At 43.5% G+C, this 26,390-nt stretch overlaps 2 protein-coding genes across 10 annotated transcripts in view; one reads left to right on the top strand and one right to left on the bottom strand.

Annotated features, from left to right (window-relative positions):
• Wdfy4 (WD repeat and FYVE domain containing 4) overlaps positions 1-26,390 on the top strand; it is a 234,309-nt gene that overhangs the window by 177,273 nt on the left and 30,646 nt on the right. The window lies entirely within an intron of this gene.
• Lrrc18 (leucine rich repeat containing 18) lies at positions 1,283-25,201 on the bottom strand. 4 transcript variants are annotated; one of them, XM_006519457.4, is made up of 4 exons: positions 24,109-24,401; positions 21,275-21,372; positions 7,314-8,175; positions 1,283-2,758 (listed from the first exon to the last, which is right to left on the bottom strand). In XM_006519457.4, the coding sequence occupies exons 3-4, from the start codon at positions 8,075-8,077 to the stop codon at positions 2,734-2,736; spliced, it is 789 nt and encodes a 262-aa protein (XP_006519520.1). In that variant the 5' UTR covers positions 8,078-8,175; positions 21,275-21,372; positions 24,109-24,401; the 3' UTR covers positions 1,283-2,733. The 4 variants fall into 4 exon arrangements, with proteins under 4 accessions (XP_006519520.1, XP_006519521.1, NP_080529.1 ...); XM_006519458.4 differs by having other exon boundaries at positions 24,274-24,401; NM_026253.4 differs by lacking the exon at positions 24,109-24,401 and adding an exon at positions 25,042-25,201 and having other exon boundaries at positions 1,291-2,758.

Raw genomic sequence — 26,390 nt, 5'->3', positions numbered from 1 at the left:
ACTTTAGCATCCATGCTTCCAGCGTGGTCTGACCAACAGTCACATAGGAAGTCTGCCTCAAACCATACACTCTATCTGGGTTATTTTTAGCAAAATGTCCATGAACCGATTTTCATTTTCTCAATTTACACTACATGCTGATCTGAGAACCAATCAAATTATTACATTGGTCAGATCAGGACAGCGTGCTTTTAAAAAAAGTATCATGTGAAGCACTTAGAGATTCCACAACTGGGCATAACCATTCTTCGGCTATTGTCCTCAGACTCTTAAAAGGCTCTGCCCCAGCCAAGCATACCCTCTCCCTGTCTCAAGTTCTAGTCCAGTTGGGGAGGAGGCAGATAGAGATGGGATAGAGGAGATAATGTAGATTAACTGGCTATGCCCACCACATTGGGAATCCCTACAGAGATGCCGGTCAGGTGATACAGTGATGGTTCTCTGTGATGGGTCAAACATGTGTAATGTCTTCACTCATCCTTGTGTGCTTTCTCGCACATGTGCAATATCTTCTTTTAGTTCCACTGTGATGGTTTTTCACATCGTGGCAGGATTTGCCTGGGTCACTCTGGGTTGTTCCTGGCACAGTTCCAGCACGCCCTCAAGCACAGAGATGCTTGTAGGAATCGTCTATCTTCTTCTGGGAACATCATCCAGTGCTCTAGAGTTCACAAAACCCATGTTTAAACACAGTGTTCTGTCACTGAGGGCTCTCTGTTTATTACCTTTATAAATTCTCTTTGAAAATCATAAAAGACAAAGAATTTAGAATGTCAGTAACAAAAAGCCACACCAGTCGTGTAAGATGGTGATGTTCTGTGGTCAGGGACAGTGCCTGGACTTAACATCAAGTTCCCCTTCTTATCATGGCTCTGCCTCCAGTCCCCCTCCTCAGAGATCAGGGTCTGTGACTAGCTCAGGGACTTGATACCTGTAATGCACGTGATTCTGTTAGTAAAGATCATTTCATCTCCTCCACAAATGGAGCAATCTGGTTCCTGGGTTTCTTGATGCTCTGGAGCCCTGAGAGGTGGAAGCTGAAACAATCCATCCCTTTGGGCTTACGGAATAACAGGTGTAACCAGACATAGAATAAATGCCTGCCACTAAGTCAGAATGAGTGTGACAACCAATATCCCAGCATTCAGATGCTCCCCACACATTCCTGTAATACCATGTGGTTAGGGAAGCTGGGAAGCAGCCTAGTTGTTTATCTACCCCAGATAAACCTGTGCCCAGCCAACTCCAAGAAGCCTAGAACATAGACACAGAAGCCATGTTATTTTTTTTAAAGCAAATCTATTAGAACCTGCAAGGATACAACCAACAATGAGTGCTTTCAAATGAGTCCAGTGAACAGAAGGTACAGTGTCCCTTTGCTTGAAATGCCTTAACTCCATGGCATAGCTGAAGAATTACATATAGCTCAGGGCTTACTGGGTCTGCTAGAGTATCATGTTAACTATGACATAGTGACTCTTAAGTAGGTACTGGAGAGAGGTACAAAGACATGCCTGTTGTTGAGGCTAGGCTGTAATTGTTTTAAGGTTTGTTTTTAAAGTGACGGTAGAGTCATAGGAAGTTGTAAAACTGTGGAGTCTCTACACATGCATCATCCACTCCCCACCCTCCATGGGAGCAGGTGGTTTAACCTCTGAATTATACAGCTTTAAGACCAGAACCACCCATGCCTGTTTACATCTCTGTGATGTGTCTTTTGCCTTGTGCCCAGATTCATGTGAGTGCCACCGTAATCCTCATGTGCAATCCCTTCATTGTTTCAAAGGCAGCTCTTGTACTGCCACTTCATCACTATGAAGCTCACCGCTGAAAGGCCTGCCATTCTTGACTATTGACAACTGACCTTCCCTGTCACCACTTGCATTTTATCATTTAGAGACACATTTATATTCTATAAATATAATCACAGTGTGTGTAGTTTTTGGAGACTGGCCCTTTAAAGCCCAGAATACCACCATTGAGATCTGTCCAAGTTGTTGTAATTTCAAATCGGTTGTCTCCTTTTATTGCTGACTAGTACTTTCTATGTAAAATGTAACACCAGACTTTGTTCACCTACTTGTGGATTAAAAGCCATTTGATTGTTTTTTGAGCCACTACAAATAAAACTGACCATTTACATTTAGTGTAATTATTAAGATGTTAGAACACCGGGACCTTTTAATTTTTGTCTATGCTTTCTTTATTTCTGTTTTTCTTTTGCTACCTTTCTGTGTACAACTAAGGGAATGGTTAAAATTCCACTTCAATTTGTTCATAGTGTGCATGTATTTCTCTAGATGTGTGTTTTTATGTGTCTTGGCTCCTTGATGTCTGTAATTATATACATGTAATTTTCATAAGTTACTGGTGGTGATATTGTATCATTTTGAGTGGCATGTAGAGAATGAAAGACTTTTCAGTCTTACTGTAGACTCTTAAGTCTTTAATTGTCTATCAATGTATACCTATAACCTTCTTACATGTTTTCTTTACAACATCTAGAAAACCACATGAAATATCTTTCAAGGACATTTGCACAAACAGGTAGCATAGAAACAAGGTAAACAAAGTAAAAATCATAAAGCAATTCAGTGGCTTGGGCAGCACCGGAGAGCCTGTCTTCCAGAATGTTCCCTGTGCCACTCTGTCTTCTAATTTGGGACTCTTCCTCTTCAGAGTCGTTTATTTCTGTTAGCTGATTGGTCTTCATGTATTTTGCCATAAGCTACTCTAGAAGGTGGATGGTGAGCGTAACCTGGGGAATGGAGATAACAAGAGACTAAGGCAACTGCTCCAGGCTACCAGGGCAAAACAGAGGTCATACTGAGGTCACTCCAGGGTCACCCAGATTATACCTGGCTCTCGAGAACAGGGACTACTGTCACTGTGCATAGTTTCTGTTCTGCTTGAGGAAAGAGACACCTATGGCTTTGTATCAAATCTTTCTAGGCTTACTGCAGCTAAGTGAAAACATGGCAGTGGTGTTTCATAGCAGGATAAAAACATCAATATTAAGTAAGATGTAGACTATGACTGCTAAGTGCTCCATCTCACCAGTCTTTGTCTGGTAGCCAACACTTCCTAGCTAAAAATGTGTCTAACTGGAGTGCCTGCCAGACAAATTCAAGATGTCTGCCTGCTTGGTTCTCAATCCTGATGCAGTAATATGCTAAAACGCTTCTTAAAACTCAGAAAAGATCAAAGTGCAGGGAGCAGCTTCGTTGAGGATGGAAAGAAAGAATCAACATGCATGCCAGCTAGTCAGAGGACTTCAAATCTGCGAGGAGATTTTTGACGACCACCATGCTGAGATGTGGCAGCTCATTGGAGAAGAGTCAGGGAGAGGACAGCAGAGAGAGCAGAGGGAGGAATCTGCAGTCAAGACCCAGACCCTTCCTGGCACAGGATGTAGCTGCAATGTCTTCCTTAGTGTCTCCTCTTTGCTGACTTCCATGGATGCCTAGAAAACATACTACACATTCTCTAGAGAAAGTGCTTCAGGCAAGCGATTGATCTACACAGCACCCACACACTGGCTACTGCTCTTTCTAGACCACATTCCTGTGTGGGTCCAGAAGCATCAGGCTCAGAGAAGATGTGTCTGTTGTCACGAGCCTGGCTTCCTAATGGGTACATCCTTTATTTTATATACTAACTGGGGCACTAGAGGTTTGAATTCACCTAGGACCTCAAAAAGGGACAAGACAAGTGGCCCACATACTCCATCCAGCCACTTCTCAGAAGAAGCTGTGTTATCTGAGTGCATTTTAGATCACATGCACCGTGCAGTTCTGCAAGAATGAAGCAACCATCCATACTTCTCCAGGGAGTTCAGAAGTGACACTTTGGGTTCTCATGCAGACCATACCAAGGATGTCCAAACAGCACTGGGCTCTGAGCCTCTTCTGTCTTAACACACTAGCATCAAAAATACATACATACAAACAAACAAACAAACAAAAATCCAAAGTTCTGTAATAAGCAGTTTAAAAAAGAACCCCAGATTTGGGTTCAAAAAAGAACCCCAGAATCCTAATGAGGAAGGAGTCACAAACTGGCTAAAAGCCACAATGGAGGAAGAAACGAAAGGAATGAAACCTGTGTTTCAAATGACAACTGTGTCTGTCATTCCCAAAACATGCCCTTTAAAATCTTTTCTTTTAGGTTGATTAATCCTGTTATTTAACTGTGGCTGCTACCTAACTCAGCAATCCTCCTGCCTTAGTCTTTCAAGTGTTGGGATTGCAGGAATGTTCAGTACTTCTATTTTATCACAGGCTAGACAGAAGGTGTTGTTGATGCTGGCTAAAGGAAAAGGAAGGAGGAAAGGAAGAAAAGAAGAATGGAAGAAAGGAAGAAAAGGAAGGAAGGAAGGAAGAAAAAAAGGATGGATGGAAGGATAGATGGAAGGGAGGAAGGAAGGAAGGAAGGAAGGAAGGAAGGAAGGAAGGAAGGAAGGAAGGAAAGAAGAGGGGAAGGGGGAAGAGAGGAAGAGAGAAAGAAAGTAAACACTAGTTTTGGCAACAGAGGGGACCATCCCCATGTCTACTTTCACTGATGGCCATCGAGCCACCAATGGAAGCCCTGTAAGTTTCCCATCTAAAAGGCAGAGCCATACGCTATTCCTGTGTGGTCTAACTCTGTTAGCAGAGCTCCCAACCTTAAGACCTGGCTAGTAAATGTATGAATTTATTTATATAAAGATTGGCCTAAAACTTGGAAGAGAGGGTTCTAAGTGTCTTTTTTTCTTCATGGCAATGTTAGAAATTATAGAGAAGAGGAAAGAGCTTAAGGGTGGTGCCTTTAATCCAAGCACTTGGGAGGAAGAGACAGGCTGACTTCTGGAAGACTGTCCCAGTGAGAAGAGGAGAAAATATGAGTCTAGTTAGGAGAGGACACCATCCTGTACTGTGATCCCTGATGGTACAGGGGATATCAGAGAAGAGTCAGAGAATCAGCAACAGAAACCCACACCAAAGCTCACATCTTCAGACATTAGTTTCTCAGATGTTTGCAAGGCTGGGCTGGAGGATGCTTTAGTACTTCTCTTACTGTCTCATCATCTGCTTATTGTCCTGGTCTATACAGTGGATTCTTGGCTAGCCTGGGCTACATAGTGAAACCCTGTCTGGGGGGAAAAAGAAGAGAAGAAGAAACAAAGGCCAGGAAATCCATTCATGCCGATGTAGCTGTGGGTACCAGCAGCAGACCTGAGGGTATCTTTCTTCTGAGATCAGGGCTGTTTGAGTGACCATTTCCACTCCCGAGAGATATTTCCTGCAGATCCTCATACCTAGGGCCTTGTTACAGATATGGCAGCAGCCTCATCTTTCGATGGGCTTCCAATAAATCATCAGCTATATTAAAGAGGGAGAAAGATGTAAAGAGAAGTGACCACATTGAGGAGGATGTGGTGAGCAGATTTAGTGATGTATGTTACTGGTGAATTAAATACAGTCTACTCGATGGTATGTGTCACAACTATTTTAAAATAGTGCCTGGGACACACTATTTTCAGGGTGCAGAACTGCCAGAAAATAATCTAAACCACGTGACAATCGAGATGCTCATCACAGAAATATTTCCATTAGTGCAAAATTGGAAACAATGTTAATGCCCACAAGAACATGTCGTTATGCATGCCATGAGAACAACTGTCTTGCAGATGTTTACAATGTTGGCTCCAAAGACTATGTGACAACATGGGCTTCAAAACAGGGTAGAAGTGACATGAAGACTAATTTTTGTCATATGGAAATATATAGAAAAGTAACTAGGAAGAGCTGGCTTATGTCAAAAAATTGTGGACGTGGTATGAAATATTTAATAATATTAATTTATTAATAATATTAAATGAAAAATATTTAATAACTGGGGAAACCATAATGGGAAATTTGAATCTAGATTATTCTGAGATTTTGAAAGTGTGATTCGGAGTGTTGCAAGCTAAGCATCAAGAAAGGAAAATGAGTCCCTAGGAGCTGGAAGATGAAGGGTGCTGTCTGCTGTCATTTATGGTGTGAAGAAGAAATGAGCTAGCCCCGGCAATGAGGCCTCCAGAACTGTGTGCACTGGCCACTGCTGCAGAGCTCGCCACCCACTCAGCCAAGTCAGGGGGAAGGCCTGTGCAAGGTGTTTCCTCTGCCCTTCACTCCCATGCCTGTGAGGCTGTGAGTGAAAGAGGCACCATAGGTCTGAGGAGAGCGCACAGTGTGGGAACATTCCCTCCACCCTTGCCATTTCTGCCTGAGGAACCGATGCAACTCCTGACTCTGCCCGTAGCCGTCCTTCAGCTGCACACCGGGATTTCCTTCTCAGAGGAAATGAGTCTGCTGTGTGTCTGCTCCAGGCCACCTGCCTCAGAAGTCCACAGGCTCTAGCATTTCATTTTCTCCGATGAAGGAACCAGACAGTAAGGAGTAAGGAGCCCCGAGGAGATAGATGAGTTGCCAGAAACCTTCATCTGTCCAATTCTACACTCTATGGATTTTATTGCTGCCAGCCCAGCCTGTGAAAGTGAATGCCCCTGCGAATGACTGTCTTATGGAAGTTGAAATGGTAAAGTCCCTGACCCCTAAGTTCCTCAGGTCAGAATGTTCTGCCCATCTCTCTTTACTTGGCCTCTCTTCCAGCTTGTACAATGACAGCCAAGCTTTTCTCCTTGGCACATGCTGCCTGCACCTACCACAATGACCCACACACACCTCTCTCCCTAAGGGTCTGAAAAGGTATTTGGCACATATCCAGTTAACCAAAGGCCTTCAGGAAAGCTCAGAGAGCAACTGCAAACTTAGAGAAAGAACTGCCTCTGGCTTTCCTGGTGCTATTTAATGCTGATGCTTCATCTCTCAGCCATTACTCTCCTACCAACCCATGATCTCAGATAGTTGGCCTCTAAGGCCTAGATCCAACCTTTTCTGGTAGGATGAATTTTACATTTGGGGGCTGTCAACATGTCCCTAAATGCCAGTGATAGTAAGAGGATGTTGGTAGCCTTAGTTCCCTGGTCATAATTGGCTGCCAGGAGAGTTCAGAACAGAAATGAGATAGACAGATTGATGCGGCTTTTTTCTTGGCTCCCTGTGCTTGCAAACATGGGTATGTGTGTGCAGGAAAGAAGTGAACTGCACAGACTGGCAAGAAACCAAAAGCCCTTCAATCAACCAAACCATAGTCCAAGAGGTAGGGAATGGTGTTTTATGGCTTGGGTGGAAAGGCTCCCACAGTAATACAAGAGCCCTCTCCTTTGGGTACAGCCTACTGTCTCGTCTTCCCTCCTTTCTCCCTCCTGCCTCAGGGTCCCAGGTCACCTCCATTCTTCCTGGGCATCCTTGGCTGTTGAGTTGGGTGAAACCAAATTGGAAAAGAGGGCCTTTCTCGGTGCAGAGGGGGCCATGCTCTTGATTTTATTCAACTTGTCCCTGGCCTGTTGGCATCTCTGCAGACAGGATGAACACATATCCTTCTCTTCCACCAGATAGAGGTTTTCTAGCCTTTTGATGGAGTCTACGAACATCTCCGATTCATCTGCATTTGGGAAGGGGTTCCTCTTTATGTTGAGCTTCTTCAGCTTGGGGAGCTTGGCGATGCTGGCGGGGATGGTAGTCAGCAGATTGTCATGCAGCCCCACCTCATGGAGCTCCTTCAGGGCCCCCAGTGTGGTGGGCACGCTGTCCAGGTGGTTAAGGCCCAGATTCACGGTGCGGATGTTCTTGAGTTGGTTCAGCTCCACAGGAAGCCCGTTGGTGGTCAGCCTGTTGTTGCTCACATTGAGGAAGAGCAAGGAGGTCATCTGGCCAATGGATTCAGGGAGCTTGTCAATATAGTTACTGTGCAGGTCGAGCCATCGCAGGTTCTGGAACTTGGCGATGGAGTCGGGAATTTTTCTGATCATATTCCGGCTAAGATCTAGCTCATCTATATCACTGAGCCGCAAGATACACTTGGGGAAGGTGGTGATACCCATCTTGCTCAGGTCAAGGCGTTTTCTCCCATCAAATGTGATTTTGATGCAGTTCTTTGCCACATTAAGGGTGATCTTTTTGCCCTTGGGGCCTTTCCCTCCTTTGGCCATGGTCTCGAAGTATGGGAGTGTATTTGAAGGATGTCCTTCCCGAGCCGATGGTGATGTGTTTGAGGAAGAAGTCACATGAAACTGCTAGATGGTAAGCTCTGTTAAGAACAGAAGAGACAGATATAATTAGTAGGCGACACCACACTGTGCTGTGACCCCCATGATAAAGAGGGGCAAAAATTCAAAATCAAAACCAAACAGTAACAGAGAGGAGTCAGGGCAGCTGCAGTAGCAACCAACACCAGAGGTCTTCTCTCTTCATCTCTTCAGATCTCAGTTTCCCAGATGTTAGAGGCACGGGACTGAAGGATATTCAGTACTTCTCTTTCTCATTCTCTGGCTACTGTCCTGAAAATTAGCCTTCCGACTCCAGGTTGTGTGCATGCCTCAACCTGTGTGTGTGTGTGTGTGTGTGTGTGTGTGTGTGTGTGTGTCTATGTGCTACCTCACTGACTCACATATAGTCTCCTTAGTCAAAAGGAGACCATCCTGGGGAGGGAGGGGCTGCTGCTGTCAGAGGCAGCAGAAGCCTGGAGAGAGGAAACAGAATGAGTGTTTAAAATGGCTATCACATTCCTCTCACACTTGGGACCCAGAAGAGCTAGCAGGCCTTGGTTAGTGTGACTGCAGAGTGATGAGAACAGTCCTGGGCCTAGGGAGTTGGGGCTTATCTTCACAGCAGCACCCAGAATTCCACCCCTCTCCCCAGGCTTGGAGGGAGCCAGGGTGGGTCTGGCGAAGCTCCTGGAGGCACCCAGGGTGGCCCTGGCAAAGTTCCCTGGGAATGTTTGTCTGTCTCCAATGCTCCACAGCCTCCCCCACATCCCTCACACTGACATCTCACACTGACATCAAGTAAAGATTGCTCTGCATAACTAGGTATGATGACATGTATAGAGAGAGCACTACACAGAGCCCCTAGAATGTAGAGGGTGACAGAAGATCCTGGCCTCCTCGGCATGCTTGTCTTAGAAGTCAAGTTTTGCAGCTAGCACTTTGCTTAAACTCTCTGCCTCTGTGTCCACATTTGTGAAAGTGGTCTCTTTACAGAGCTCCTAGGGAATATAGATCATCTAGTGCTGCATAGCACTCATGATGCTGGCTCCTAAACATAAGTTACTAGGTACACGTAGTGTCTCCCAGGAGATCCAGTGCTGTTCTGCTGTTCAGAGAGGAAGACTGAAGCCCAGAAGTGAGGGAGGTCAACAGCTAGGAAGGAGTAGGCTCTAGACCAGTGATTCCCAACCTTCCTAATGCTGTGACCCTTTAACACAGTTCCTCATGTCATGGTGACCCCAACCTTAAAATTACTTCGTTCCTACTTTATAACTGTATATTTGCTACTGATGTGAGTAGTAATGTAAATATCTGATATTTGGGATATCTGTGTGGGACCCCCAAAGGGTGGTGACTCACAGGTTAAGGTCTACTGCTCCAGGTAGTAGTCATCCAGGGAGCAGCGCATTCAAAGATAATCCACAGCCTGAACAAAACTGAAGATGATCAAAACCAGTGCGTGAGAGCAAAACAGTGATTCAAGGTAGACTAGGAACCTTTGTTCTCAAAGTGGGAGGAAGATCTAGGGCCCAGAAGGGCTGCTCAGCCATTGAGAGCACTTTCTGCCTTGTAGACAGGAATTCAGTTCTCAGTGCCCACCTTGGGCAGCTTATAACCTCCTGTAATTCTAGCTCCAGGGGATGCAGTGCCCCTTCTGGCCTTTGTGCATATTACATTAAGGTTCTCTCTCTCTCTCCCCCTCCCTCCTTCCCTCCCCCTCCCTCCCTCTCTCTCTCTCTCTCTCTCTCTCTCTCTCTCTCTCTCTCTCTCTCTCTCTCTCACACACACACACACATACATACACATGTACATAACTTAAAATCCAAGCCCTTTCTTTTAAAAGAAACTGAATATCTCCCTGAACACAGGGGTATGAATAAGACCAGGGTCCAATTGTATCTATCAGCATAATATTGGAAATTCTAGGCAGTGACATAATGCAATAAAAAAAAAGAGCATACCATTAGAAATGAAGTAAAGATGTCTGTATGTACAGGTTACATGATTGTCCACATAGAGATTATCACAAAATTTCTTGAACATTCTTTAAACTGATAACCAAGATTAGCAGAATCTTAGGAACCAACATTAACATACGTATCTACATTTTATTAAGTAATGATTGGAAGCTAAAACTTGAGGGAGAAAAATGTTCCCAAAAGAAAGGTTTATATATTTCAGATATATAATAATGAGGACTTCTATGGTGAAAATTACAAAATACTGACTTAAGAAAAGAATCTAAATAAATGTAAAAGCAAAGCACACATGAATGGGAAAACCCATATGATTTCTCCTGGAATCAGTCAAAATACTATGATTCCAAAAGAACTCTCAGCAAGATCATATACATATCTCTCTGTACATATCTCTATACATCTCTCTCTATCTCTCTCTCTATATATATATATCTATACATATCTCTCTATACACGGATTTTATATTTCATGTTTGTATGCATAAGAATTCCTAAAATTTTAAAATTCTAAAATGTTGAAAGATAAGGGAACTAGAAACAAAAAACAATTTTGAAAACAGAAGAAAATGGAAGATTTGTCTACAATAATTTAAAAACTTGTCATGTGATTAATAGATGTTATCAGCAGGACAGATATGTGGAGTAATGAGACAAAAAACACTGTCTAGAACATAAATGTGTACAAATGTAACCAACATAGTCAGCTGATTTCTGGCAATATTTTAGTAGAAAAACAAACTTTTCAGCAAATGGTGTTGGGTAATAGTTGGTCACCCATCTGTTTAAAGAAGTGAAATAATCTATTAACAACTTAATGAAAATAACTAATATTAACACAAAGTGGATCATGGATATGGATGTAAGCTATAAAACTTTTAGAAGAAACTGGAGAAAAATTTTATGACCTCTAGTTTGGCAAAAGTACATTTTCCAAAAGATGATGTTATAAAAAATAATGGGCTTGAAAAATTAAAAGGTTTGCTCTGTGAACAAACTATTGAGTATGTTCAGGTAAGTCAGAGAATGGGGGAAGCATTTGTAAGCAAATGTCAGGAATCCAGACTACAGGAAGAAGGCCTATAGTGAAAACAAACATAAAACCAATGGCACAGAGATGGAGTGAGCACAGTAGGGCACACAGTAGGGCAGCCTTGAGACAGTTTGGCTCCTTCATATAAAATTAACCACAGTCTCACCATAAGAGGTTAGTCTTCCCCAGCAGGCATGTTACTCCAGGAAAAGAAAACCATCACATTCATATGAAAGCTTATTCCTGTGTCCATAATTTCCCCAAAAGGGAAGAGCGTCCTTAAGTACATGGATTCCTTATACCTGCATATGGCAGAGCATGAGTAGAGAGAGAGGTTATGCTAACTGCCTCTGCCCGTTTCTTACACTTTGTGTGTGTGCACTGAAATGTCATACCTCATCCCACATAGTTAGGATGTATCTGTGAAACATAAAAATGCATTTCAAATATTTATAAAGAACGGTTTGTAAAAAAGAACACATTCACTCGTATGTATAACAACCTAAGCTGTTCCTAAAAGCACACTGCTTCCCAGAAGAAGCCACTGGAATGGTCTGCATGATGAGTGAATCCATTTATGTAGCTGCAGGAAATGGATCCACCAGGGTAGGGACTACAGGGTGGGGACACTAGACTACCAGGGAACAGTTGTGTGACTTTTCTAGTGATAGTGGACCTGCCTAGACCCTGCTCTGGGCACAGTTTCTTGGAGATATCTATCTATCTATCTATCTATCTATCTATCTATCTATCTATCTATCTATCTATCTATCTATCTATAGCTCAGAAATTTGCTTCCCCAAAGGAGAGATGGTATTGTAGCTACATTTTAAGATGTTCTTTTGAACTTGAAACTAATTGGAACTGTATGGCCAATCTCTGACTTTCTTCCTGTGCCTCTTTGTTCAGCCTAGGATGGATGGACATCTAGGATTGTGTATGTCTACAACAGCCCCATTCTGTCTTTTAAAGAGCAGGCAGGTGTGGAGCACCTGGGCTTTGCTGTGAATGGAGGGAAGAGAGATTCACAGGAGGCATGTCCAAGAAACTGTTCTACACTTGAGTTCACACACACACACAAAGATGAACTCCGTTCAGGAAAGCCTATATACTTATAATCTGTCTCAATTCTGTATAGTCCTATATTTGACAGCCATAGCTGGGAGCCTAAAAATGTAGTAAATAAAATTGCCCTTTGTCTGAGGTCCTTCTTAGTCCTTTGGGACCTATTTAAACCAAGCACCTTTGTTTATTCTTACCTGAGTCCATCTGTTTACTCATTGATGGAATGCACTGGGGTTCTTTGTGGTATCTAGCTTCTGAATGACACAAGTCTCAAATAAACTCTCACCTCAAGTTTTACTAGCTAAAAATCCAGATGGTCACTAATCCTGGCTACCAGACTGCCCTGCATATTCAAATGTTGGCTGCCATTGGGCTTTCTTCTTTGGAGACAAATTTTAAGCATTGGTTAGAAGGCTTCTAGACAGGAAAAGACGCTTCCATTAGACTGGGATTCAGCCAGACCAGCCGAACCTGCTCACCCAGCCCACCCATACTGTGGGTAGAAGCCCTACCAGGTTTGAGCAGTGGAGGCAAGGAAGCAGTGAGGACCTGGCTACAGCATACCCTTCCATTAAGGAGCCCCTCTCCAATAGGACCTTTGGCTCAGAGCCTAGCCATTAATCACCTTAAGGCAGAATAGGGGCCTGACTGGACTAATGCACTTTAAAACCTCCCTAGTGAGTCTGGATCCCCAGACAGATGAAGCCAGGTGGGAGCATGAGAAGCACCCCACCCCCACCCCCGCATCCTTAATGCATGTCCTCAAGGTCACCCTTTGATAGCTGGGATCATCAGCTGTGGAAGGCATGGTGCGCTGTGCTGATCAGAGACCTTTCTGAGGCTGGAAGCTCTTTACCATCACTAAAATCAGGCAGTACCATGAGATAGTCTATTTCAGGGACAGAGAAATCAGGGACCTGTCCCTAGTAACTCTTCTGCTTAAGGCCAGGCCCATACACCCATGGAACAGGAGAGTAAATACTGACAGTAGAGAAGTAAAACAGATGATCTTTCCATATAATATATAATAGACAGATGGGCTGTGGGTGAGGAGAGGGGGGGAGGGAGGAATAGATGGGTCATAGATTTTGTTGCACCTGAACAACTATAAAGCCCAGTACAAGAGGGTTCCAAGTAAGCCCTGTTTTCTTGTCCTTTGCAATTAGCAGTGTTTTCTACTTGTAGAAAAAGTGGGCCAGTTGGTCTGATTTTAATTTGTGAATAATTTTTCTATCTAGTCATTGTGAATGAAACAGCATGGAAGGACACCCCATGGATATCTAAATTAAAAATGTAATGGCAGCCTATATTTGAAAGCCATCAAAACATTTGCAGGCATCTTGAGCTCTAAGATGCTTATAACCATCATAATGCTAGTATGTGTGTCTGGTGCTTCCTACTCAAGAGTCTTGGACTTCATTTTTAAGTAACACTAACTGTTTTTACAGGTTCAATATGATTGAATAACTTCCCAACATAGTAACATAGTAATTACTTCAGTCTTTGGCTGATGCATTAGATGTAGCATAGACACATAATTGAACTGGACCCACCAAATGTTACCATTTGGAGGAAATTGTTTCACATGGATGAGAAATACCCTAGGCTTGTGGGCTGTCTCTTAGGTGGTAACAAGAACTTCCCTGAGAAATCCCTTAATCCCAAAGCACAAATGTTTATCAACGAGGCATAATGTTATATACCCCAACAAACCCTCCTCACTTGTAAGAGAACAATGCATTGATTCTATCCAATACCCCAAACATCCCAGCTTAGCCACATAGCACCTGTACAATGCTGTTGCTAGAGAGGAGAGGGGGGATCATCATATGTCACGTTGTTAGACTGGGAAAACTACACAGATTCAAACTTCAAGTACAACGCTGTGTATGTGTTACTTTTATCACACTTGAAAGTCGATAAATTCAGGCCTGATCATCACAGGTTGAGCATCCTCGGATACTGTTTGTTCTTTATCCCATCTCGTTTACTGGGCAGAGAACAAGCTGGCTCCACTTCCTGTGTCCTCAGTCCCTTCCCCCAAACAGGTCTATTCACTCCTAGGACCCGAGTTAGTTACTTAGGTTGTAGGGACATGGAGGCCACTGAGTCCCTTGTATGGAGATGATGATTCTGGAACTCCTCACAGATCTCCCCCACATCAGCCCTGCTTTCTGACGTAGGCAGTCTCTGCACAGGAGGAAAGAACTACTGTTCACCCAGCATCCGTTCTGGGCCAGGGACTGCTGTGGGCTATAACTAGGAAGTGCTCTACTCTTTCTATTAATTCCCTCTACTTAGGACAGATGTGGACAGTGTGAATAGATCTTACAGGGACTTGATCTGAGGGTTTCCTGAAGTTTACTGTGAAAATGCTGCCAGTTGTCAGTCATGCACCGTCACTGACTAGGTGAGATGTGCTGAATTCCTTGATGTGAGCATGCTACCGGGCCCTCATGTGTCCAGTCCTATGGGCATTACACCAGACACTGGTCCTGCTTATTAAAAGAAAGGAACTAAGACTCAGAGTCATCAAGTGACCTGCCCCAGGGCACACAGGGCACAGTCAAAGTCAAATGTAGATAATTCTGATAGCTAAAGGTATACACAAACTTCCACTGTAATCTGCTGTCTCTCAACCTCCTTTGTGTTAGCTGTGCTAGAATAGTGGCAAATGTCTCCTGAAGGCATCACAATGCTGGCTCTCATTGACTTTCAAATGGGGAAAGCATTCTGGAATCCATGTATTCCCAGACTAAAAGCCCTGCCCAGCCTTTTGCAACACAATATTAACGTCATACTCCATTCCAAGAAGGTGAATCCTTACTAGTAGCCTTTGTGACAGTAGGATCCAAGTGTGTTAGGGTCCCCAGCTTCTCAGTATTAGGGTCCTCAGAATCTATATTTGAGAATATATATGTATATTTATGCACATATGTGTGTATATATGGTATAAGTTTTAATAATGTTCAATAGCATTGGTGGGGTAGTTTAACTGTTTAAAGCAAATGAGAGAAAGATTTTAGAAGTCATACATAAACGTGTGTCCTTGCTTGCCTGTGTGGGCAGTGATGAAGATGAGGATTTTGTCCTTCAGCTCCTTCTGTAACCATCGAGTCAACTTAATTTGAACATTTTTTATACTGAATGAGCTGAGAAGGTAAGGAGACAGGATTCTCAACAGGCATGGCCTGTGCTAAGAAGTGACCTGCATTCCTTGCCCCTACCTAAGCAGTCGCACTTCTGCCCCAGAGAGTGCTGGGTGATGTTCTCCACATGAGCTCACATTAAAAGCTAACTTTTGTACTGGGAATTGTGGGGGGTGCTTGCAATTCCAGGCCTTGAGAGGTAGAGACAAAAGGATGATCACAAGTTTAAGGTCAGTGAGACCTTGTCTCATAAACATATACCTATGCACATATAGGAGGGCGGAGGGAAAGAGGGAGGGAGAGAGGGAGGGAGAGAGAGAGAGAGAGAGAGAGAGAGAGAGAGAGAGAGCCTTCTGAGAGGTACCTCCACCTCTACCAGGGCCTATGGTCTATGGGCAGGCAACAAGCTGTGCTGTACACACACACACACACACACACACACACACACACACACACACACATCATCTGTCATCACTTGTAGGTTGATGCTTCCTGTCCCCTTTCCATCTCTCCTGGTGTCACCTGGCTGAATCAGCCTCACACACACATGCCCTTTTCTTCCCTGGGGTTTTTTTCTTTGTCTTTCCTTCCATCCTTACACCTCCCCTCAGAATCAGGGCTGCTCTTCCCGGTTCTGCAGGGGAGGGTGCTGAGTGGTTGGGTGGGGGAGGGGATGAGTGATCTGGCCCAGCTCACACAGAGATTTGTTCTAAAATTGAAGAGGAGGAATCTTCTTCCCCCGCCCATCCCAGCCCCCCTACCCCCCAGCCTGAAGAACAGCAGTGATCACATGGTGATCGCCCATTGATCCGGCAGCTATCTGGTTAATCTGGTAATGCTGTTCTGTGGCTCTTGCTGGGACCTTCTGTGTTTGCAGGCTTGCCCGCCCTCTGTTATTTACTTCTCTCTGTGCAGCAGCATGGCTTGGCATTCATGCAGCCTGGATGCCACTATCCGTCAAGCTGCCCTCTTCCCCCTGGTGGGTAATAAGAATTCAACTTTTATTTGGAGCAAAAGTTCCCCAGGGGTCACATGGCCCCATAACGAAAGATTATGATTTCTTATTGGTTTAATAGCATCTATTTTGTAATTCTGGATGTACTCTGTTTTAATTGGATTTGTTAAAGGAACAAAAGGGAATAGGTGCCTTACAATTAAAATAAAATTTTAAGATTATTAGTTTAACAGACTAGAAAGGCCTTGTTCATCAACCCCAAGTTCCAAACAGGCAAAGCAGCCTGAACGCAAGCAGAGGACAAAGGACCCCCTGTCAGACACACTGCTTCTAGATGCTGGGCAGAGGGCTCAGCTCTGTGGCAGCCACCCTGGTTTAAGCTCCACTCTCACAGACACATTTGCTCCCTGTCTCTTTCGCAGCCACCCTTCCTCTGACAGACCAGAAAACTGGGGTTCAGGGAAGCAATGGCAGAGTGGGTGGATGTACAGAGCTGACCACCTGCTCCCCGCTCATCATCGGGGCGGGGGTGGGGGCTGGGCAGCCTTCTGAACCCTGTGAACTCAGCTTCCTCTTCTGGCAATAGAGAATGCAGAGGCGCAGTCTAAGGCTGGGCTGAGGTACCGGCGAAGAGCATGGCAGCCTTCGAAGGGGCTGGGTCAGGGGAGAAGCACGAACCGTGGGATAGAACCTGCCAGCAGTGGACCTGGGCTGAATGGAAACCCACTGTGGGGTTCAGCCTGACACCTGCATGTGTTACTGTGGTTCTTGACCTTTCTGTGACCCTTAAATACAGTTCCTTGTGTTGTGGTGATTCTCCCTCACCAACTATAAAAATATTTCTTCGCCACTTTATAACTGTAATTTTACTAGTTATGAATCATAACGTAAATATCTTATATGCAGGATAGCTCCCAGAGGGGTCACAACCCACGGGTTGAGAACCACTGGTGCACTATGTCAGCCATCATTGCCTCCTGGGCTTTTTCTTCATCCTGGAAGACAAAGGGACACGTGGACCCTTCAAGGTGCACAGGGCCCATGTCATGTGGGGATGCCTGCAGTACACGCACTTTTGTGTGCATTGCACAAAACCTCTTGTCCCTGGTACAACTAACTTGATTTATTGTTTTTCTATATACATTAAAATGATTTCTAGAACACATGTTTTTTAAAGTTTTGTGGCTTAAAGGAGATTCAAGCATGCCAATGTTTGTTGGTCACTGAATATGATGGCTAGCCTTGGGTGTGGCACTCTTAGGGTCAGGAATACTTTCAGTTAAAAAAACATATATATGTGTGTGTATGTATATGTATATATAAATATATATATACATATGTGTATGTATGTGTGTATGTATATGTGTATATATATATATATATATATAGTAGGTATACACACACACACATACACACACACACACACATATATACACATACACACACACACACACACACACACACACACACACACACACACACACGTGCACGCACCAGAAGTCAGTGTTAGATCTCTTAGTCCTAGAGCTGCAGGTGGTTGACTTACCTATCTTACATGGATGCTTGAAACATGCTTGAGTCCTCTGGGAGCAAGTGTTCCTGGTTAATGATCCACCTCTCCAGACATGTTCCCTCTATGTTAACATGTGTGGTGGTATGTGAGTATGCTAGAAGGGCTCAGTAGCATCATAGTTGAAGCTGGTTTAATTGAGTTAAACCTTGTGACTTGACATTCTACTTTATGGGTTCTTTTTTCTTCCACCCTTCTCCACCCCTCTTCTTCCACCCTTTCACCCCCTGACAATTAATAGGAGAGAAAAAAGGACAGAGGAGAAAGGGGGTCAAGTTATTGATAGACGACTTCCTGCTGATTAGAGGCATCGAGTTCCTTGGTACAAGTTTGATCTTCACCATCTAATTTCTTCTTGTTTCTTCTTTGTGAATGACTACTTAAAAAACTGCAAGTAACAGTAACCAACTAACAACCCATAACCCCTTCTCTCAGGGCCTTAGCATTTATATATTCTCTGAAAAGTTCCCAGAATTCCAAATGTCGAACACTTGAAGAAACTATCTGCCGCTGGAAAAATCACACCCCTGCTATAGCACGAGATAAATCATAGTCAGCTGCTGTGGACAATCTGAAGCAGTCCTTTTTCCATCCCACACCTGAGATTAAAACAAAAGCATATTTCCATAATATTTCTGTGTTTTTTAAAAGAAACCAAAATTCATACTACAAAACCCAGAAGAGAAGGGAAAGCATTCAGAGGGAGAGATGGTCTAGGGTGGATGCTGGAGGTTGGGTTGGAGAGATGAAGAGATGAGGGAGCTGTTTCTAAGACTGTCTTTAGGGAACAAATATAGAACTTTCCACATATAAAATAGAAGCAGTTAAAACATGGAATAAACAATGATTGTTGAATAATTACTATATAGTCACAGAATGAATTAAATATGAAACAAACCCTGAAAGTACAAAAAGATAAGGTGTTTAAGATAATAACAAAGTATTAAATGCCCACATGAGCCCAGTGTTCTTATAAGCAATGGAAGAAGCAGATAAGCAGCAACAATCGAACTTTCTGGAGATGAGAGCATTGCTTGTCAGCAGATTCCAGACTCTCTGCAGTTTGCACACATATTCACATACACTCATACAAAAGGACACTTTTTTCATGTTACACAAATTTTTGATGACTTTTGCTGCCCTGTTTAATTGTGTATGTGTGCGTGTGTACATGTGTGTACGTGTGTGTGTGTATGTGTGTGTGTGTGTGTGTGTGTGTGTGTGTGTAAGAGCAAGACTCTAAGATGTTAAGCACATGAGTGGCCTCTTCCTGCTGACTTTGGACAGACAGACATGACTGTTACCAAGAATGATCCAAACTATTACTACTGTGTTTAGGATAAGACAAAGCTTCTAATCGTGTAGACCACCCATGTTGGAGCCCTCTGCTCTGTTCCTTTCCAGATGTGTGTGCAAGCACTATAGAGGATTAAGCAGTAGGCACCATGGTTGCCAGCTTGTTTGAGGTGCTATAACATGTCTGGGCTCAGTTTTCTTATCTGCAAAATAGATCAGTAAATTATAATTTGTTAAAAATATAAATGAAGTGATTAACATATACTAAGGGGTGTGTTGGGTGATGCCAGCACCTGTGGACTAAGATTAATCTGTAAGAAACACATACCATTTCCTCCTTCCCACCGTCAGCCCTAGACACTCCCCACTTGCTGTTATATCAATAGTGGACTTGGGAAATAGTCCTTGCAGACTCCTGATCAAAACCACTGCAACCTTTAAACACATGCTGTCAATACCACAACAGCAATAAAAGAGTGTAAAAGCAGCTTATAGATGTATTTACATCTACAGTTCAAGCTAATTATTTACTCGTTCATTCATTCATTCATTCACTCATACATCATGCATTCATTCATCCATTGTTTTGTTGTGGTTGTACTTATTGGTCAGGTGACAGGCAGTGAATGACTACGGCTTAGTCTGTGTGAGAGGTGTCGCCTGCTCAGGGGCAGGCCTGCATATGTCTGGCTAGGAATAGCTGACTGCTGGGAAGACAGAAAGGGGGGAAGTTAAGTGGATGAAGACAGAGCAGGGTAGCAGGAGAGAAAGGTAGTGTGCCCCCAGAGGTATGTTTTGTGTCTGTTGTATGAGCAGTTTGGAGCCTTCTAGACTGTAAGCCAGACAGAGAAAACTCAAAAATAGACTGAAAAATTCTAAGGCCTTGGCATGTACTATTTGTTTCCTCTCCTTTTAATGGGGCATTAGGTTCTGTGACAGTATGTTGTGAGTCTCATCTCATTTAACTCAGACACCCCACTTCCAGGAATAAAGTCCAAGCCTTGACAGCCTTTCCTTTATTGGGCCACACCCTACCCCGTCTTCGAGCCAGCATCTCTTGTTTCCATGTGCTGTTCCAGTTAGTTTTTCCATGGAAGTTTGACTGTACAGTGTCCTGCAATGCATTTGGCTTTTCTGTGCCAAGAGGCAAGCTCCTGATTCATCATTTTCCCTAGGAACTGGAGGGAGCTGAGCTAGGTCCTGTGGGGACGTTTATCCTGTCCAGGCCAAGTCCTATCCTCATGGCTTTTCAAAGACAGAGAAGAAGGTGTGTGTAGGTCACAGACCCATGGTATTAAGAGGTCTCATTATCTGAGACTGATAGCTGGGAATGACTGGTGAATCAAATAGGTGATGATCTAAGGTGCTGATTGCAGCAGCTCCCATGGGAGGCTGAGGGCTGGTTTTCGGTTACTTGCCTAGGGTTTTGTAAGCACAGATACAAGGGACCTGGAAAGATCACCTTGTTCCCCATCACTCTGCCAACAGAAGGGAGCAGTTTAGAAAGTTGTCTGCCTCCCAGCCCCAGGGGACCCCTGGAAACTCACAAAGAAGCTAGTGATGCCAAGCACCAGCCCAAACAAACCATCAGGAGACAAGCTTGGGCACTCCAGAACTCTGCAGGAGACAGTGACTGTCTCAGAACTTCCCTTCTGCTCTGGAGGCCCTCACTCAAACCCAGAGGACAATGTGTCATTCTAGCCTGGAGGCCACTCACTGTTCTGTCCCTCCTACTTGCGACTTTGCATAGACTCTCTGCATTTCTGAGCCTGCATCTTATCTCCCCCTGCTATGGGCCAGCAAAGGCGTTAGAGAAGTCCCAGGTTCCCACTGGTCATATATCTCCCCTGCCAAGCTTGTGCACGGTTCCAGGCACCTGAAGATCAGCCTGTGTCCCCAGCCAGCTGTCCTGGCCAGGACTCAGAGTAGGTGGCCTCCTCTCCTAAATAATTCATCAGCTGATCAGCTAGCGTCTAGACTTGGTAAAGGAAGCAGAGGAGAGTGCAAGCATTTGAAGGCTGATCCCTCAGAGGAGAGGGAAAAGCACAGTTCAGAAAGAGAATAATAGGTAACAGGCACCAGGGAGCAAAGCCTTACCTGTGTTTTTGTCCTTAAGCTCCTTTGCTGTGAAACTTGGTTTCCAGCCAACAAGAGTCTTGGGACTTGGAGTTAATCAGCATAATCTTGACGCCAGCCTACGAAGTGAAAGGAAAACAAGCTTCAAAGTGTTTCCAGGGTACCTTGTTTCCAGGAAGCGGGAATCTGAGCCGTAATCCAAACACGTGACCCCTGCAGCTGGGTGCATCCTCCCACTTCCAGCAGCAGGGCGAGAGTTTTCAACAAAGCAGCTTTCCATAGCAACCATGCTAGTGACACTGAAAAGTCCCCGGGGCACCCAGCCCCAGGACCTCATATGTGACTTTCTTCTTATTTCATGTATTTGTGCATTTTCCTGCTTTTCATTTGTGGGGAGGGCTGTCTTTTATATGTTTATTTACTTGAGTTTATTTTTCTTGCAATTTTGTTTTTCTTTTAACCCTATTGGATCAAAGCAACCACAAAGCTCATGAGGTCACACTAGTGGGCCATCACTTTCTGTTGATTGTTGTCAGTAAATGTGGCTGTGATGTGAAAGCATGGCCTTTCCTGTTGGTGCTGCTGTGATACTCCCATCAGGGAGTAAGGCTGCCCTTCATATACCTGTGTATTTCTTGGCTTTTTATTTTTATTTTGCCAATGATCATTTTCCTTTAGCTCAGTGGTTCTCAACCTTCTTATGCTACGATCCTCTAATACAGTTCTTCCTGTTGTGGTGACCCCAACCGTCAAATCAACTGGTTGCTATTTCTTGAATGTATTTTTTGTTACTGTTGTGAATCATAATATAAAATATAATATAAAAATCTGTGTTTTCTGATGGTCATCCAGTGCAAAGGTCACTCGATCTCCAAAGGGGTCACCGCCCACAGCTTGAAAAGGCTACTTTAGATTAACTTTCTAGTATTTAAGAAAACTAGCCAAACAATGTTATTCTGCAAATAAGAAAATGACATTGCAGAAGCAAAATGTATAGAAATAAAAACTAATATAAACTCCTCTAACTGAACATAAATTAGAAAATAGATAGAATGGCTATCAATAAGTAAATGTTTTAAATTCATAATTAATCCAAGCAATAAAAATTTAAAGTATAGAAGAGCAAAATAAACTAATTTTAATCCCAAAATATATTTTAAAAAATCACCATTAAGGAAAGAATTTGATGGCATTATACCACTACTATTTCATGTTTAAGTTTAAAGATAAAGATAAAATGCTGTGCTGAATCTATACAATAAGTGATTTAATTGAATTAACAAGGATAATTAGATATTTTAAAAAATAGTCAAAAATTTACTGCAAGGTATATTTGTAATTGAAATATATAATATATATGTAATTTAAGTAAGAAAACAATTTAAAAGTCAGGAAATCAAGTAAAAATATAAAATCAATATCTTTCATAAGAGAAAACATACAAGAAGAAAAATATCTTTAAAGTGCTGATATGTAAACTCGTATGGAAAGGAAGCCAGGTGTCACTCGGGCATCTGGATGTAGTAGAAGGTACAGTGCAAAGGCTGTTATCGTCATTCATGGGGAGGAAATGGGCCTTAGTGAGAATCAGACACAGATGAGGTAGCTGTATAATCTAACCAGGCTAGAACAGTCGTCAAATATTCTTATTAGGTCTAGAACTGTATACAGAGTGTGCATGCTAAGGAGGTGGCAGAGAAAACCATCGGGGAAAGATCAGCAGTCCATTCGTCAAGGGAAGCCTCTAATTTGAAAGTATATTTCTGTCTTCTAGATTTTTTTTTTCTTTTTCTTTTTTTATAGACAGGGTCTAGCCCTGTAGCCCAGGGTAGCCTGAAACTCTGTGATCTTCCTGCTCAGCCTCCCTTGTAGTGAGATTACATGTGTGAGCCTCTATGCCTATTGATTGCTATTGATCTAGTACCTGAATCTGAAAATTGGGGTTCAGGTTAACCTGCATTTGCTCCTAAGGGTCAAACAAGGTGATTTGCAAAGTAGGTTTCTGGTGCCAGCCTCTTGACTTCTTGGTAGGTGACTCCTCATGTCAGGCACTGCCCCCAGCATCCTTTAGCACATTCTTTCCCTATTCAGAGAACATTATGGGGCCCAGAACAGTGCAAGACACAGGCTTCCCTGTCCTGAGATGCACAACATGCCCACCAGCAGAGATATGGTTCCAGTTTGCTGAAATTGGCAAATTTTCTTTATTTTGGGTTTGTGCGGGGTTGTTTCTGCCTAATTGTTGTTGTTGCTGAAATGACTTCATTTGAGAATCAGATCTCCCAATTATCTGCATGCCTGGTCTATCATGCCTTTACAATTGTTTTTTAGAAGACAAAGCAGCAAGGGAGAAGTTGGGGGGTTGGAGGCAAGGTATGAAGATCTTTCTACTCTGACTCAGAAACCCATGTTAAACTTTGGGCCCTCATTGAATGTCTTCTGAGTTGGGGCTAGTCCTAGCCTCCTAGTCCAAGAGGCAGGAGCTAGGGAGGAGCCCCAGGTTCCTTCCAGGATGGGGAGAGGATCCAGATTTCAGGTACTTAGGAAAAAAATAAAACAAAACCCAAACAACCAAACAACCAAAAAACCAAAACCCTCTTCTGAGAACAACCCAAAACCTCTAGGTAGGTCGATTGAGCCCTCTAAGGAAGATGTGTGTTCTTGAACACAGCTGAGATTCTACTCACTACCACCCTTCCTGAAGATTGGTGTCATGTGGTATTGTGATGGTCTGGTAGAGCTGTCCCCAGCAAGCAGAATCAAAGCATGGCCATAAAGTAACCCTTAAGCATTGATCTATATGGTATTTGGGGTCTGGAAGGTCCAAAGGTAACATGATATAACAATAGAGAAACCTGGTTGAAAATCCCTTCAGAATAAAGAAAGGGGATCCAATATGAAGTTCTTGGGAGATTGCCTTCTCATCTTTGGAAGTCATCCACAAGAGAGTGAATAATGGTACTCAGGGATGGAGAGGAAGTAGATGAGGTGTATCTTCTGTGAAGACCAAGCTGGGTCACCTTCAGGGTAGACAAGGTCACACCCCTTCGTCTTCAATGGCTTCATTTGAGTCCTCTGTTCCTCTAAGCTTAGCTCCAAGTTGCCCATGGGCCCCAGACTCCATATGGATTTCTGGTTAACTGTGGGAACCAACTGGGTTGACAGGAGGTTATACATCACTTCAGAATCACCCAGAAGGGTATCAAAAGAACTGAGCACATCTTCAATAGAAATCAGGTCCCCGCTCTTGCTACCACACTCTTCCTCCTTCTCTAGTAGAAAACAGTCAACCTGCTGTGCTTGACTGATGCCAGTTTCTGTTAACTGTCACACCTATGAGGGAGGAGTCTGTGCCCATACCTGTTCCAGCCTTATCCATACTCACAATAACACTTGCTCTCCACACTACTACATAAGTGTGGCTAGCATGTTGAATGTATGAGCTAAGAACGTTTCAGACAGTCCTGGTGTCCCTCTGTCTGAGTCTTAGTCAAATGGTGTCAAGTGAATGAGAGTCCAGATTTTCTCTGCTTCAAAGCCACAGGTTTTAACATTCCTGCCTTTCCCAAAACTCAGGAGGGCTTTAGAAAGTCAAGAGCAGCATCTGACATCTTATTTAATCTCAAACACACTTTATTACGATAGACAAAGCAATTTATCAGATAAAGAAGTGATTTTTTTTTTATTAATCACCAGGTATGTATAACCAACTCGTGGAGTATTTCAAGAGCTAGACGTACTTTAAAAAGATATGGTTGAGAAACCATATGTCAAAAAGTAGAACTCACTTTTGGTTGGATGTCTTACCACCATTTGGTAATGGCGTCTTTCTCTGGTGGTAACAGAAAGGATGGGTCTTCCTTGGAGCTCATAGCCGATGATCTAGAGGAAGGGAGAGGAGACCCTTGCTCTCCCCAGCTCCATTCCGCTCTAGAGAAACCTCACAAATGACCATGGGCAGAGTTCTAGAATGTTTCTGAAAGGACAGGTGATAGAGGCCTTTTCACTTCCTGAACTCTGAAAGGCCACATTTTAACCCAAATTCTCACAGCTATTTCATATTTTAAAATAAAATCTAAGCTTATGAGGTTTCAAAATGCCAGGTCCACATGTTCTTGGCTCCAGAAGGCTCAGAACATTCAGGGCTATCTGGAGGGTTCCAAGTAGCAGTGATCACTGTCACTAGCTTGGCTCTGCTTGCTTTTATAGCCATCAGGGAAGCCTGTCATGTATGACTGTGGGGAGGAGGGAGTACTGGAAGGCCTTGCCAGGTGACATGTGTATTGGGGAGTAGGGGGACATTTGTGAACAGTTGACCAGAAGATGAACAGTCTGGGGAGATGTGATATATGGTTTGACTTGATGGAGCAGTGACCTGATCTTGAGGGTGGAGTGGAACTCTCACGGACATTACATGTCATGGCCAAGGACAGCACAGAGGCTGAAGAACTGAGCTCTACATGTCCTTGCTGAATGGCAGGAGACAGGGCCCCTTCCCCACACACCCTTCCCAACAGTGTGTGTTTTGATGCACCCTTCAATGCATTCCTCCAGATAGACCCACCACTGTTATCGCCTTGCTTCACTCTGTGTGTCTTAATTGTAGAAGTGTAAGAGAGTGCCACCTTTTAAAAGAAATATCTGGGCATTTGCTTAATCATTTCAAAGCTAAAAATGTTCCTTACTCTCTAACCCAGTAGTGTGACAGCTAGAAACACACCTGTGTGGCACAGTCCTGAAGCTGTCAAACTCAGGGCAATGTGAGCTGGTCTCTCAGGAGCCTGTTGAACAAGTGAAGTGATATGGCCAGAGTCCATGTATAATAATTAAAAACAAAATAACATAAGCATATGGACATTTGTATGGGAAAATGTTTTCTACACCAGCACACTTAGAAACTGTTAATTAGGCTTATTGAGTTCAAACAGTAGTTTGTAGACTAATGTATAGTTCCCCTTATGGTGTTTGCATTTTCCCCTGAATCACATCTATATTTATATTTGGTGTCTAAGAGGATATATGAGGCAAAGGAGGCCAAGTGATAAGAATCCATGAGAATCCAGGAAGGCCTGGGAATGAGGTCCATGACCCCATTCTGCGTGTTCTGGGGACATCTCTGCAGGTTACACTTCACCAT

Source organism: Mus musculus, chromosome 14 (genome assembly GCF_000001635.26).
Source record: "Mus musculus strain C57BL/6J chromosome 14, GRCm38.p6 C57BL/6J".
Lineage (NCBI taxonomy): Eukaryota > Metazoa > Chordata > Mammalia > Rodentia > Muridae > Mus > Mus musculus.
The sequence above is the reverse complement of the archived record's forward strand: the minus strand, read 5'-3'. Positions and strand labels throughout refer to the sequence as shown.

Excerpts from the sequence above, each read along its gene's own strand:
- Lrrc18 (NM_026253.4), bottom strand. The coding sequence starts at position 8,077 with ATGGCCAAAGGAGGGAAAGGCCCCAAGGGCAAAAAGATCACCCTTAAT. Across the intron at positions 2,759-7,313 it reads GATGCCCAGGAAGAATGGAG|GTTACGCTCACCATCCACCT; the intron begins GTGACCTGGGAC and ends TCCATTCCCCAG.